This window comes from Sphaerodactylus townsendi, linkage group LG05 (genome assembly GCF_021028975.2).
Source record: "Sphaerodactylus townsendi isolate TG3544 linkage group LG05, MPM_Stown_v2.3, whole genome shotgun sequence".
Classification (NCBI taxonomy): Eukaryota; Metazoa; Chordata; class Lepidosauria; order Squamata; family Sphaerodactylidae; genus Sphaerodactylus; species Sphaerodactylus townsendi.
The window spans coordinates 53,178,818-53,191,970 of NC_059429.1; the positions used below are offsets into that span (position 1 = coordinate 53,178,818).

At 42.3% G+C, this 13,153-nt stretch overlaps 1 protein-coding gene across 1 annotated transcript in view; it reads left to right on the plus strand.

Moving 5' to 3' along the window:
* The window catches only part of PIGK (phosphatidylinositol glycan anchor biosynthesis class K), a 148,427-nt gene that overhangs the window by 14,070 nt on the left and 121,204 nt on the right, over positions 1–13,153 (plus strand). Inside the window, exons 6-9 of the mRNA XM_048496875.1 lie at positions 1,737–1,833; positions 2,601–2,718; positions 3,976–4,086; positions 11,167–11,339. Coding sequence (XP_048352832.1) covers positions 1,737–1,833; positions 2,601–2,718; positions 3,976–4,086; positions 11,167–11,339 — 499 coding nt within the window. The remainder of the gene's footprint in view (positions 1–1,736; positions 1,834–2,600; positions 2,719–3,975; positions 4,087–11,166; positions 11,340–13,153) is intronic.

Here is a 13,153-nt window from a genome sequence, read left to right on the forward strand (position 1 = left end):
TAAATTTCAAAAATAAAAATAGATACCAATAAAATTACATCAATTGAGGCATCAGTAGGTTAAATGTTTTTGAATATTTATTTCAAAGAAAAACAGTAAACTGGCTCTATAAGTGGAAAAGAGGGTCAGCAAGAACAATATGGTACCAACAATAACTTTAAAAGTACAAAAACCTTAGCTCAACTAGCAACCAAGCTAAAACACAAAATCCTTCAAAACTGGATTCCTCATCATCATCTGTATGTCCAAATGTAACCCAACTTAGATTTTAAGAGGGATATTATCAGAAATGGAAAATCTACTATTAGGTTCCATTGTAAACAATGGGGGATGGGGCACCCCCTTTGGGGGTCAATAACTTTGGATCCCCTGACCCAAACTTCACCAAACCTGGCTGGTATCATGAGGCTCTCCTGATGAGACCCAGCCGGGTTTGGTGAAGTTTAACCAGAGGGTCCAAAGTTATGGACCCTCAAAAGGGTAGCCCCATCTACTAATAGCTCCCATTGAAAACAATGGGGAATGGGGGCACCTCCTTTGGGGGGTCTCATAACTTTTGGGACCCCCTGAACCAAACTTCTACCAAATCTTGACTGGTATCATCAGGAGTGTCCTTTCTGAAGGTGCACCCTGAAATTTCTGGTGCCACTATATACAAGGGTAGGGAACCTGCTGACTCTCCAGATGTTCAGGAACTACAATTCCCATCAGCCTCTGTCAGCATGGCCAATTGGCCATGCTGGTAGGGGCTGATGGGAATTGTAGTTCCTGAACATCTGGAGAGCCGCAGGTTCCCTACCCCTGCGCTAGCATAAAAACTGCGCCCCCTGCTGGCCGGCAAAGTAAAAACACACAAAAATTTTTAATGACCCGCATATAAGTCGAGGGGAGCTTTTTCAGCATTAAAAATGTGCTGAAAAATTCGACTTATACATGAGTATATACGGTAAAGGAGGGGCAAAGGGCTTTCTTTTAGAATTTTCAGATTTGGGAACAGGGAAAAACAGAATTTTTATTGTACCTCTTACCTTAATGGATTGGAGTGAAAAGCAACTCATAGGCCTGTTTAAAGCAATGAGCTCTGTATAAAGTGCTTTGGAAGTTGAATGAGTAAAATTGAAGAGACTGATGTGGGTTAAAATCAGAAACTAGCACACTAACAGTACAATTAAGCAGAGTTACAACCCTCTAAATTTAGCTAAGTCCTTGGAGTAAGACGTAAGTCCAGGATTATATTGCTTTAGAAAAATGGGGACTATGCCAAAGTCCTTCTTTTCTAACCACTCGTAAGATGTGTATGAATGTGTAGCATGGGTATTAATGTAGTGTTTTACACAAAATATTTTCTGAGGCTAGACCTGAAAAATGTTACTTATCAGTAATCTGGAGAAGAATTCCCTTGGATCCCAAGGAAACTTGGTTGACCTGTGCTTTTGCAGTGGCAGTGACTGTGGATGGGAGAATGAAAGAGAAAAATAAACCACAGAAATCCTAATTCTTTGAAAAAAAATACAGACTTAATAATGTCTGTTGTGGGTGAGACTGTCTTCAGTACTGGTGTGGGTGAGGCTGTCTTCAGCTTTGACAGTTTTATGCTTGTCTGTCACTTATCTCCTTTAATACTTTGTGTATATGATAGGACGGAGAGATTACTGTATAACTCAGTGTAGGCTGAAGTGTGCTAAAGTTTTTAAACATACTTGAATAATCATTTACTATCTACTTTTCTTTGCAAGGTCATGGTGGGAATGGCTTCTTGAAATTTCAGGATTCTGAAGAAATCACTAATGTAGAACTTGCAGACGCGTTTGAACAAATGTGGCAGAAACGAAGGTAATTTCTCATTCCAATCTTTCTGATTTATTCAGATGCCCATTTTTTTCTCAACTTGCTTACCTAAACTTACTTATGGTGTTGCTAGTAGCACCCTGTTAGTTCAAAGAAAAAGAAACCTCCTAGTTTACAAAGTGTTCTACAGATGATTTGCTTTAGAAGTGAAAAGGCAAGTTATCTTATATTACCTTTTCCCTACTTCTAATCATTCTAATCTATGTGAAATTGAATAGGGTTTGTTATTTTTCATTTACTACATTCATTAATCTATTTGATTAATTTTGCTTTAACAGGAAATCACCTGTTGTCTTCAAAATAGTGTTCCTGTTGATATGGCATGTTAATATAAAACATATTATTTAGAGTCTTGGTGACTACCTCAGGAATTAGAATTTCTTGAACCATCTGTGTCATTATTTTCCGTTCTGCTAAAATGAATGCTTGGAAGAATGAATTGCATGTGTTAATTATGTAATACCATATGGCTCAGGATGACCGTTTACTTGAGTTATTAAAGCTAAGTAGATTTTTGTTCACAGTGGTGCTTGAAACTGCCTGAGGATTTTCAAAGGAGAAAATCCATTGTCTCTTTTGCTGCAAAAGACTTCACTTTCTAAGCATCTTAGGCACTTCATGATTATAGAATGCTTAAAATGCTCATCTAGTTGGCTTTTAACTGAGAGTGTTAATAAATACCAAGTTAACAGTCAGAACAGAGACCAGGAATTAAGACAGGACAGACATAAAATGTGTTTGTTTCCTTCCAGATACAATGAGTTGCTGTTTATCATTGATACATGCCAAGGTGCATCCATGTATGAACGGTTTTATTCTCCTAATATAATGGCTTTGGCTAGTAGCCAGGTGGGAGAAGACTCACTTTCAGTAAGTATAGCTTCCATTCTGTTGTTAACAATGTTTAGATGTGTAGAGCTTAGAATTCCATAATGAGAAACTCAGGATCCTTCCATATTATGTGCTAAGAATAAGTTCTACCAATTAGGCAGACTTTTCTAAATGAATTGAAGCTGATTATTCCAGCAAATGTTTGTAAACTAAGACTTTAAAAAAGTAAAGAATGAACCTTGAAGAATTGAGTGCAGGTTGATATATTCAGGCAGCAGATCTTTCCCTTGCCTGACAGTGTTCCTTTCCCCCCATGTGACCTTTGCACACTTTACTGCATCTTCCTTTTCTACCCTAGCATCCCTTATCCTCTCAGATATCCTTTTCTACCCTAGCACACCCTTATCCTTGTTCCTTTAACACCCCCTTCTGTCATCACTCAGCTGCCTCTGTAGCACCTTTACTGTCTTATACCATTTTGTAGAATTTGCCCTTCAACTCTCACTATTCCTCCACTCTTCCTGCCCCGTCCCATCTCTTGTTAAACTTCCACACTTTGTTCTCTTTTTCCTCTTTAGCCCTTTTATGCACCCTGTGAGAAAGCCCCCTCCTGCCAATGACATATCATTCTTCTGCCAGTTGTAACACAGTCTCATTTTTCTATTTGCCAGTCTCATTGATGCCTTTTATTTCTGCCAATAAATAGAGTCTGAGATTGCAGGGTCTCCTATGCTTATCCTATCTTTGCATGCATTCTTGGGAGTAGAGGTGAATAGCAACTGTTTTCCTGTGTCAGGAGAGATTTAGGGAATTGTCCCAGCAGCCCAAGGGAGTTCCTTTTACCCCTTGCTCCAGCTTCAGTTTCCTGCTCTATCCAGCTTTATTTTCCCATTCTTACCTACTTTGGGTACCACTCTGGATTGCTACAGAGTGGAGTTATTGATATGAGGAGTTATTGATATGAGGATACAGTTTTTTTCCCAGTTGGGCAGAGATTTAAACTGTGGCTGCTAGTCCCCTGTCATGACTGAGCCATTGGCATGTCTAAGCAGTGGGAAAATTAAATAGGACCAAGCACAGATCAACTGTGTAGCGTGTTGTTGTGCAAGATGCTGATAAGATGCTGAATTCTTATAATGGCTGTTTAATAGTTAGCTAGCTCTTCTGCCGCGTCTTAGATAATTTGCTTGTCCAAAGAGGATAACATATGCACATGGGAATTACATGGTAGGCTTTGCTCAGTACTCACTGCTAAATGCTGTTTCTGTGTTGCATAATATTTTTTTCATTTTTCAGCATCAGCCAGACCTTGGCATTGGAGTCCATTTGATGGATAGGTATACATTTTATGTCTTGGAGTTTTTAGAAGAAATTCATCCAGCTAGCCAGACCAACATGAATGACCTTGTAAGTAGTAATAAGATGCTGCTTTACACAACTATTTCTGTTTCTGTTACACAACTTAGATATATAAATATTTCTATCTATGAACTCTTTCCCAGCCCTTTGTTTATAGGTGACCGCTGTTTTTATGGGGGGAAGAATGGGTAACAATTGTACTTCTCTGCATGGATGGAAATTCTATGTGGGATCCAAGCCAGTAGGTTGAATCAGGGGACTGAAATTTTGGAGGTTGTTCGCATGCAACAGGTAAATTAGTTTTAATTCAGATTAGTTTTATTTATTTTATTTATTTATTTCTTAAATTTATATACCGCCCGATCCCCGAAGGGCTCCGGGCGGTGGACAACGATATCCAAACATCAATAGGAGCAATCACAAAAATATAAATACACAGGCTCCATCATAGAATAACTTAAAATTCATAAAAACAGCGAACCCACAATACATAGTAACATGCTACCAGAATAAAATTAAAAGCACAACAAGAGGTGCCCGACCCCAATTTAAAACCTACCCCCATGGGGGGGGGGGCGGTGAGGCCCTCAATATGAGGGGACCCTGATGGAACCGCCCCAGGCGCAGAGCAATGAAGGGGGGGCACCAATCAGCAGCTAGACACTCCAAAGGCCCGGTGAAACAACACAGTCTTACAGGCCCTGCGGAACTCACCCAAGTCCCGCCAGGGCCCGAAATCGACAGATGGAGGAAGGGTGTTCCACCAGGCCGGGGCCAGTGCCGTAAAGGTCCTGTGGCCAAGGCGTGGAGGCCAGCCGCGCATCATAGAGGGTCCCCGGACCACCAGTAGGTTGCCCTCTGCAGAACGCCAGAGGCCGAAGTTGGAACTATATGGGGTGATGCGGTCCGAAGGTCACGAGGGTCCCAGGCAGCTGCCAGAGCAGTAGAAGGTCACAAAACTCACACACCTTGAAGATGATTCCGAGATTCAACTGGGAGCCAATGCAGCTGCACTTAACCTGGCAGGTTGGATGTGTTCTCTGAAGAGGCGCCGCCTGTGAGCAGGCGTGATGCCTGCCGCATATGTTGGACCAGTTTTAACTTCGGAATCAAAGCGCATAGCGGGAAGGCCGGTACATAGCGGTTAGGCAATAGTCCAGCCTGCTGGAGGTGACCGTTGCATGGATCACAGTGGCCAGATCTGCCTGGGAGAGGAAGGGAGCCAACACGCCGGGCCTGGCGAAGATGGAAGAAAGCAGTCCGGGTTGTATGGGCCCACCTGGGTCTCCATTGAAAGAGAGCGAATCCAGGTGGATCCCCAGAGATCTGCGAAGCGGAGGGAGTCGGCCAATGAAACCCCCTCCCACACCGGCGGCTGGAAATCCCCTAACCTCACCCTTGCGGTCCTAGCCAGAGGATCTCCGTCTTCGATGGATTCAGTTGCACCCTGCTCTGCTGCAACCAACCAGCTACCGCCTCCAAACAATGCTGTAGGGAGGCATGCAGGGACAGCGGCAACCGCTCCCCCCCTCCATCAACAGAATGAGCTGAGTGTCATCAGCATATTGATGGCAGATCAGCCCAAAGCTCCGTACTCAACTGAGCGAAAGTGGTCGCGATGTAGATGTTAAATAATAGCCCGGAGATAGCAGCGCTCCCTGGGAGGTACTCCGCACTGGAAAGCCGGGCACTTACGGAGGCTTCTAATCTCCGGCTCACACACTCGCTGACTCGGTCCCGGAGAAACGCAGGCAATCCACTGAAGGACTGTGCCCGGTACGGAAGCGGCCAGGCGGTGGAGTCAAAAGGTGCGTGGATCGACCATATCAAAGCGCTCTTTCTTGGTAAGATCTAACAGAACCAGCAGCGCCCGATCCGCCTCGGTCAAGAGTTGCATCAACGGAGGCGTATCCGTGGATGGCGACAAGAGCAGTCTCCGTCCCATGCCCAGAAGCACGGAAGCCGGACTGGAAGGGATCCCGAAGCGCCGATCGCAAGGTCATCCAGGAAACCCTGAAGCTGCTCCAACACCACTCTCTCAATTACCTTCCCAGAAGCGAAAGATTGAGGAGCCGACGGGGCGGTAATGGTGGCCAGATCGGATCTAACGATGGTCTTTTAAGAGTGCGGCGGACCACTGCCTCCCTTCAACCCATCCGGAAAGACCCCTTGCTCAAAGGGAGCCATTGATGATGTTCAACAGATGGGGTCAGCATTAACTCCGCCCGGCGAAAGCTTTACTATAAACCAGTGAGGGCACGGATCCAGAAGGACAGGGTAGTAGGTCTAACAGCAGCCAAGGTCCTGTCAACAGCGGCTTCGGAGAGCAGGGAGAACTGGGCCAAACTTGGGCCCGAAGACGGCAAGGGAGCCTCCAGTTCACTAATTGTAGATAATGTGGCGAAGGAAGGTCAGCGGGCAGTTTGACGCTGACTTTATCTGCAAAAAAGCTCATAAATGCCTCGCAGCTAATAGCCAATCGATGATTTGTAGACCCTTCCGATAAGGAGGTCAAGGACCCGAATTATCTACGGAATAATAATTATTATTATTACCGGGCGAAGGGGAGCTAGCAGGCGCAAGAGAGGAGGAGAAGAAAGCCCTGCTTCGCCTTCGCCCGTTTGCCATCTCATAGGCCTTCATAAGCGTCCTATAAGATGTTAAGCTCTTGCCAAGCCCGTCATGAGATTTCCTCGCCACCCTCCGCTCTAGATGCGTCTAAGCACCCGTTTCATATGGCGAAGCTCCTCGGTATACCAGGGAGCCTGCCGAACACGGGGGCGAAGAGGACGCCGGGGAGCAACAATCTCGATGGCATCGGATAGCTGGGAGTTCCAGTTCTCCACCTGCTCATCGAGTGTGCCGGCGGGTGCAGGGTGCATGGACATTAAAGTTTAAATTCAGATTACTGGTAGTTTTAATTCAAATTGTAACAAATGACTTCATACAGTCCTTAAGCCATTATTCCAGTTCTGTGGATAAGTGGGAAAATGGATTAGCCCCAATAATGGTTAACATTGGTCTTGTAATGATTAAATTCATTTGAATAGGGGAGACCATGGTTTAGTATATATAAAGTCTTATGTTTAATCCTAACATATTCATCTTGAGTAGTAATACTTGAGCTAAACAACTCATATTAGGGCCACTGGAGATCTGATGGCCATATGAGCCAGATGGACCAATGTTCTGACTTCACAGAAGGCCGCTGCATATAAGGCTTATGTAAATGAAGAATTCATACACTATAAGAGTGTATGTGGGTGGGGAGAGGAAGTGCTTTGCCAGTTTTTTAATGATGAATATACATTTGGCAGTGTTAAATTCTATCTAAATGTTAAGATTTCATTCTGCTAGGTGGACACATCCCACTCTCCTTGAAACCTTTCTTAAGATGGATGAGATCTAACTAATTCTTCATTAGTTCTTGAAGAAGGGTATCTTGTACATGCTTAGAGGTACAAAGGTCAAGGCAGCAAGGATATAATGAAATATTATATCCTTGAAATAAGGAATATGAAATAAGGATATGGTGTTTGGATAGTGCACTAGAAGAGATTTGGATCTTCTGACTTCTCTAGACAATGATTTGACCACATAAACATGACTGGATTATATGTTAGGTTTTATTTATTATTGATTTCCAAAAACTGTTGAAGAAGTTAAAAATACAAAGAGCATATAGAATTTAATAATACCAGAAGCAAGCAGACATGCTTCTGTGACAGGATTCTGGATGTAGTCATTTGTCAGCACAAGTGCCATCCATCTCAGAAGTGGAGTGTGGCCAGAAGGGACCTGCCTCTTACCTGTAGCACAATATATATATATTTAGGGAAACCTGGTGCTAAATCATTTGTAGGTGACCTGATTCTAAGCTAGGGCTAGATAATATGAAAATTCAGCTGTTTTGCATTTCTGTAAGTACTTGTAGTTCAGCAGTTGCAGTCTCAGGCATCTTAGAAAGGGCTGGAAGGTTTTCTGTGGTCAGGAGACTTCATATGCTGCTTTGCAGATTCCAGCACTGGGCCTCAGCATGGCCTAATTTACATTTCAAAAGATATGGGTTGCTAATGACTGCATATATATTGAATCATCAGGGTTTTTTTTTAAAGGAGCTGCTGTTGAAATGTAGTTTCTAGCAACTTGACAATGGAGGTTGCTGTAACCGTATTGCTAGATAAGATGGTATTAATTTTGCAGTAAGTAGCCCACACTGACAAGGTGGGTAGTGACAAAGAACAGAGTCACTGACTAATGTTTGTTTTCCTACTGCTGAAAGAATGAAGCCTTTAGTTAAAATTGCATCAGGATACTAGCTAAACAAAGAGCAAGCAGGGAATATAATGAATTTTTAGATAAAATATGTTCCCAAATAATCATAAAGTTGGCAGAGACCACAAGGGCCATCCAGTTCAAAACCCTGCCATTCAGGAATACACAATCAAAGCACTCATGAAATGGCCATCCAGCCCCTGTTTGAAAACCTGTAAAGGAGGAGATTCCACCACCCTACGAGATACTGAATTCCACTGTCGAACAGCCATTACCATCAGGAAATTCCTCCTAATGTTTAAATGGAATCTTTTTTCTCATAGTTTGAATCTATTACTCCTTGTCCCAGTCTCTGGAGCAGCAGAAATCAAGCCTGCTCCCTGCTCAACATGATATCCCTTCAGATATTTAAATATGGCTATCATGTCATGCCTTAACCTTCTCTTCTCCAAACTAAACATACCCAGCTCCCTAAGTCTCTCCTCATAGGGCATGAATTCCAGAACTTTTACCATTTTGGTCACCCACCTCTGGACACACCCCAGCTTGTCAGTATCCTTGAATTGTGGTGCCCAGAACTGGACACAGTATTCCAGGTGAGGTCTGCCCAATGCAGAATAGAGTGATATTAATTGCCTGGATCTTGACCCTATACTCCTATTGATGCAACTCAGAATCACATTGGCTTTCTTAGCTGCCACATCACATTGTTGACTTGTGTTCAGCTTGTAACCTACTGAGACACCCAGATGCCTGTCACACATACTGTTATTAAGCCAGGTATTGCCCATCTTATATCTGTGCATGTCATTTTTTGTGCCTAAGTGTAGTGCCTTAAATTTCTCCTTGTTGAAATTAATTTTAAGAACATAAGAACATAAGAACAAGCCAGCTGGATCAGACCAAAGTCCATCTAGTCCAGCTCTCTGCTACTCGCAGTGGCCCACCAGGTGCCTTTGGGAGGTCACATGTAGGATGTGAACGCAATAGCCTTCTGCGGCTGTTGCTCCCGATCACCTGGTCTGTTAAGGCATTTGCAATCTAAGATCAAAGAGGATCAACTTTGTTAGCTTTGGTCCAGCTCTCTAATCTGTCCAGGTCATTTTGAATTCTGACCCTGCTCTCTGGAGTATTAACTACCCCTCCAAATTTGGTGTCATTTGCAAATTCAATCAGCATGATCTCTATTCCATCATCCAAGTCATTGGTAAAAATGTTGAATAGCACTGGGCCCAGGACAGAACCTTGTGGCAGCTCACCAGTCATTCTCTGCAGGATGACGATGAGCATTGGTGAGCGCCCTTTGGGTTCAGTCAGTCAACCAGTTACAAATCCACCTAACAGTAGCATTGACTAGCCTGCATTTTACTAGCTTTTTTGCCAGAATATCATGGGGGTTGTCAAAGACCTTGTAGTTTTGTCAAAGACCTAATTGAAATCAATATATGCTACATCCACAGAATTCCCTTAATCTATCAAGCTTGTCGCTCTATCAAAAAAAGAGCTGAGATTAGTCTGGCATGACTTTTTAAAAAAAAAAAACCCATGTTGACTTTTAATGATCATGACATTTCCTTGTAAGTGCTTACTGACTGTCTGTTTATTGATTTGCTCTAGAATCTTTCCTGGTGTTGATGTCAGACTGACTGGGTGCCCATTGTTTGGGATCCCCCCCCCTTTCAAAGATGGGGATGTCTGTTTTATAACTTTGAATGAGTTTGCCTAGTATATTTTGTGTAAGGTGTGTGTATTGCATGAACTTACTTGGATCAACAGTAGTTGGATCTAGGAGTAATACAAAATGGACAAGGCAATTAGAAATGTTGAGAAATAATAGTTTGCTATCCACAGTTTGTCATTGTCTTGAAATAATTAAACTAAGGGTTGAGACAACATTGCACCCTCTTCTTACAACATCCAGAGATTCTGGTAGGAGACAAGTGCAGTAACGAAAAATATAAATCAAAGTTCTTCACAAACCATGGTTTTATTTGTGACCTGCTTTAAACTTTGCAGGAGAACTACATAATATAGAGTAGTTCAGTAGAGTAGTCCTAGTAAAATTATCCTGACAGAGGGCTAAATTTAGTAATGAGTTTCATAATTAATGTCAAGCTTCACTTAAGTGTAGAAATCAGATGTTTTTATCTGTAATCAGAGCTCTGATCTCTTCCATTAGTAGCTTCCTGTGTAAAGACAAGGCTGGTTTTAGGGAGTCCCAGGCACTGTGTCCAGGATCCCTCTCCTGCTATGACCACCATCAGGACTACTTTCCCTTATGCTTTCTTTCCAGCCCACACTGATCCCCACCTGCCTGTGTGTCCTTCCTTCCCTCTCTCATTTGTGAGACTTCCCAGTGACCCAGTGTTTCCCCAATGGTGCTAAGTGGAGAATGCTGATGGGAATACCACACCACCAGTGTGCCTACTAGAAGTGCTACTATTGCAAATTACCTTCAGATCCTTTCTGAAGGGGGTCCTGGCAGCTGCTCCACCTCAGGATATGCTCACTCTGGCCCTGACTAAAGATATGTTTAAGATTTGCCGGAGAGCTTTGTTTCCTATTCTGCTTCTGGTTTGCTACTAGATTAATATATACAATCTGGGATTCCCAAGAAGTTAAACCAAATTTTAATTCAGCAGTTTTGAAGTTCACACCTATCAACATAGGCCAAAATCTTCACCAAGCTACTGGTGGTCCATAATTTACATGGCCTTGATCCAGATCACACGTTCCAGACACTGTGCCTATTTAAGTTATATGATGGTGTAACTTAATTTTTCTTTTACTGTTCCTAGCATAGCATTTGAACAAACACTTGGCAGGACTAATGTACTGTTGTCTGCTTTAAAGTTTCAGGTGTGCCCTAAAAGTTTGTGTGTCTCTACACCTGGCCATCGGACAGACCTATTTCAGAGAGATCCTGAAAATGTCCTGATAACTGACTTCTTTGGAAGTGTACGAAAAGTAGAGATTACAACTGAGATTGTTTCTCTGGATCCTTTTTTAGAAACAGTGGACACCAGGTATCTTATTATGTCCTTTCCTGGGTAAACCATAAATGTAGAAGAATGTATTTTGATGTATTGTTGAAGGCTTTCATGGCCAAAATCAACTAACTGTTGTGGGTTTTCTAAGCTGGAAGGTTTATCTGGTGTACTATGTGGGCATCTTTTGGGGGTACCTAGATTTTATTCTATTGATTTTAAATAGTAATGTTTTAATTGTGACTTTGAGCCATAAGAAAAGGAATCATAAAATTATTTTAATAAGTAAATGAGCCACTGCAGTCATTTTAAGAACTTTATATTGCTTGGTTGTTTGAGTTCACTTCAAGATTGTGGTGCTTAACTTTAAATCACAGTGTGATACCCACATACTATGCCAAGACCAGATGAAGTTAGCACCGCTTGGAAAGGGTGATGCTTTGATGGACTGCATCTATTTGTTTTGGGTAGATTGGAGCTGCTGTTGGTAAAGCGGATTAAGTTGTTCGTTCTTTTGGTTTGGTTCGTTCTTTTGGTTCACTCCCTTCATTTATACTCCCCTATTCTTGCCTGTGAGGACCTAGAGTAGCTTATAATGTTCTCCATTTTATCCTCAGTCCTGTGAAGCAGGTGAGTCTGAGTGTGTGTGATTGTCCCAAGGATGTTTGTGTGCCCAGCCTTGTTGTTTGGAAAGTAGGTTGTTGTGACAAGAGTACCTTCTATCAGCTGCTTATAGTTCACCAATTCTCTCCTTTCTTAGGCTCATTCCGCACATGCAGAATAATGTACTTTCAAACTGCTTTCAGTGCTCTTTGAACCTGTGCGGAATAGCAAAATCCACTTGCAAACAGTTGTGAGAGCGGTTTGAAAACGCATTATTTTGCGTGTGCAGAAGGGGCCTTAGACTCAGTCAAGCTAAGCCATGCTTTTGTAACTCCGCTGTTGGCCTATTCTAACACAGTCTATGTTGCGCTGTCCTTAAAGAGGACAAACTATAACTTGTTCAGAATGCAACATCAAGGAACATATCTTGCCTGCTTTAAAATGGCTTCATGGGCTGTCTGCTTTACAACCATTTGTAGCCTAATAATCACATATCTGAAGGGTTGGCTGTCCCAGTATGTCTCTGAACCAACTACAGTTTTCTGATTGCCACTTCCTAGTTGTTTGTTCCCTCCCACCCCCTACTTAAGGTGGCTCACTAGCTATCTACTAGTGATTCTCTGGTGATTCATGGGTTTAATGAAGGGAAGTCGTGCTGTCTTGAGAAATTTTTAGAAGTGCTGTAAGACCAATTTGCATGCACATTTAATAGGTTTTAAGCAGCATATATTTTCTTGGAAAAGAACAAAGATTACTAGGGAGTTTTACTGTCTCCTGTATCTTTTTAATTTTTTGGAATTGTCAGTGGCTTTGAGTCACAAGGGAAATGTAGAGTATACATTAATTTAATAAGTAACTTGAAAGACCATCTCTTTTGATATTAATCTGTGTGACATTTCCAGTCCTTTTGTCAGGGCCTTGAACTTATCCCTTCTTAGAGACTTGTTAAAATTGCTACTTGAGCTTTGAGCTTTTTTTTGGGGGGGGGGGGGTAGTGATACCTCACATATAGAATAGCATCCTAAATAACTAAGAAGGGTTTTAAATTAAATGTTTTAAGACTTTCTTTGGTTAACTGTATTTTTACAGCCATTGATATTCTGTTTGGTGTAAAATTGATGTGAATTTATACTGTTTCCAGCATGATTGCTGTTTGTCCTAAGCCCTTCACAGGCTAAAAGCTTCTTGAATTTCTACAGCTTCAAATAGTCTGTTGTGGCAATACTGAGTAATGTACTTCCTCCTTGGGG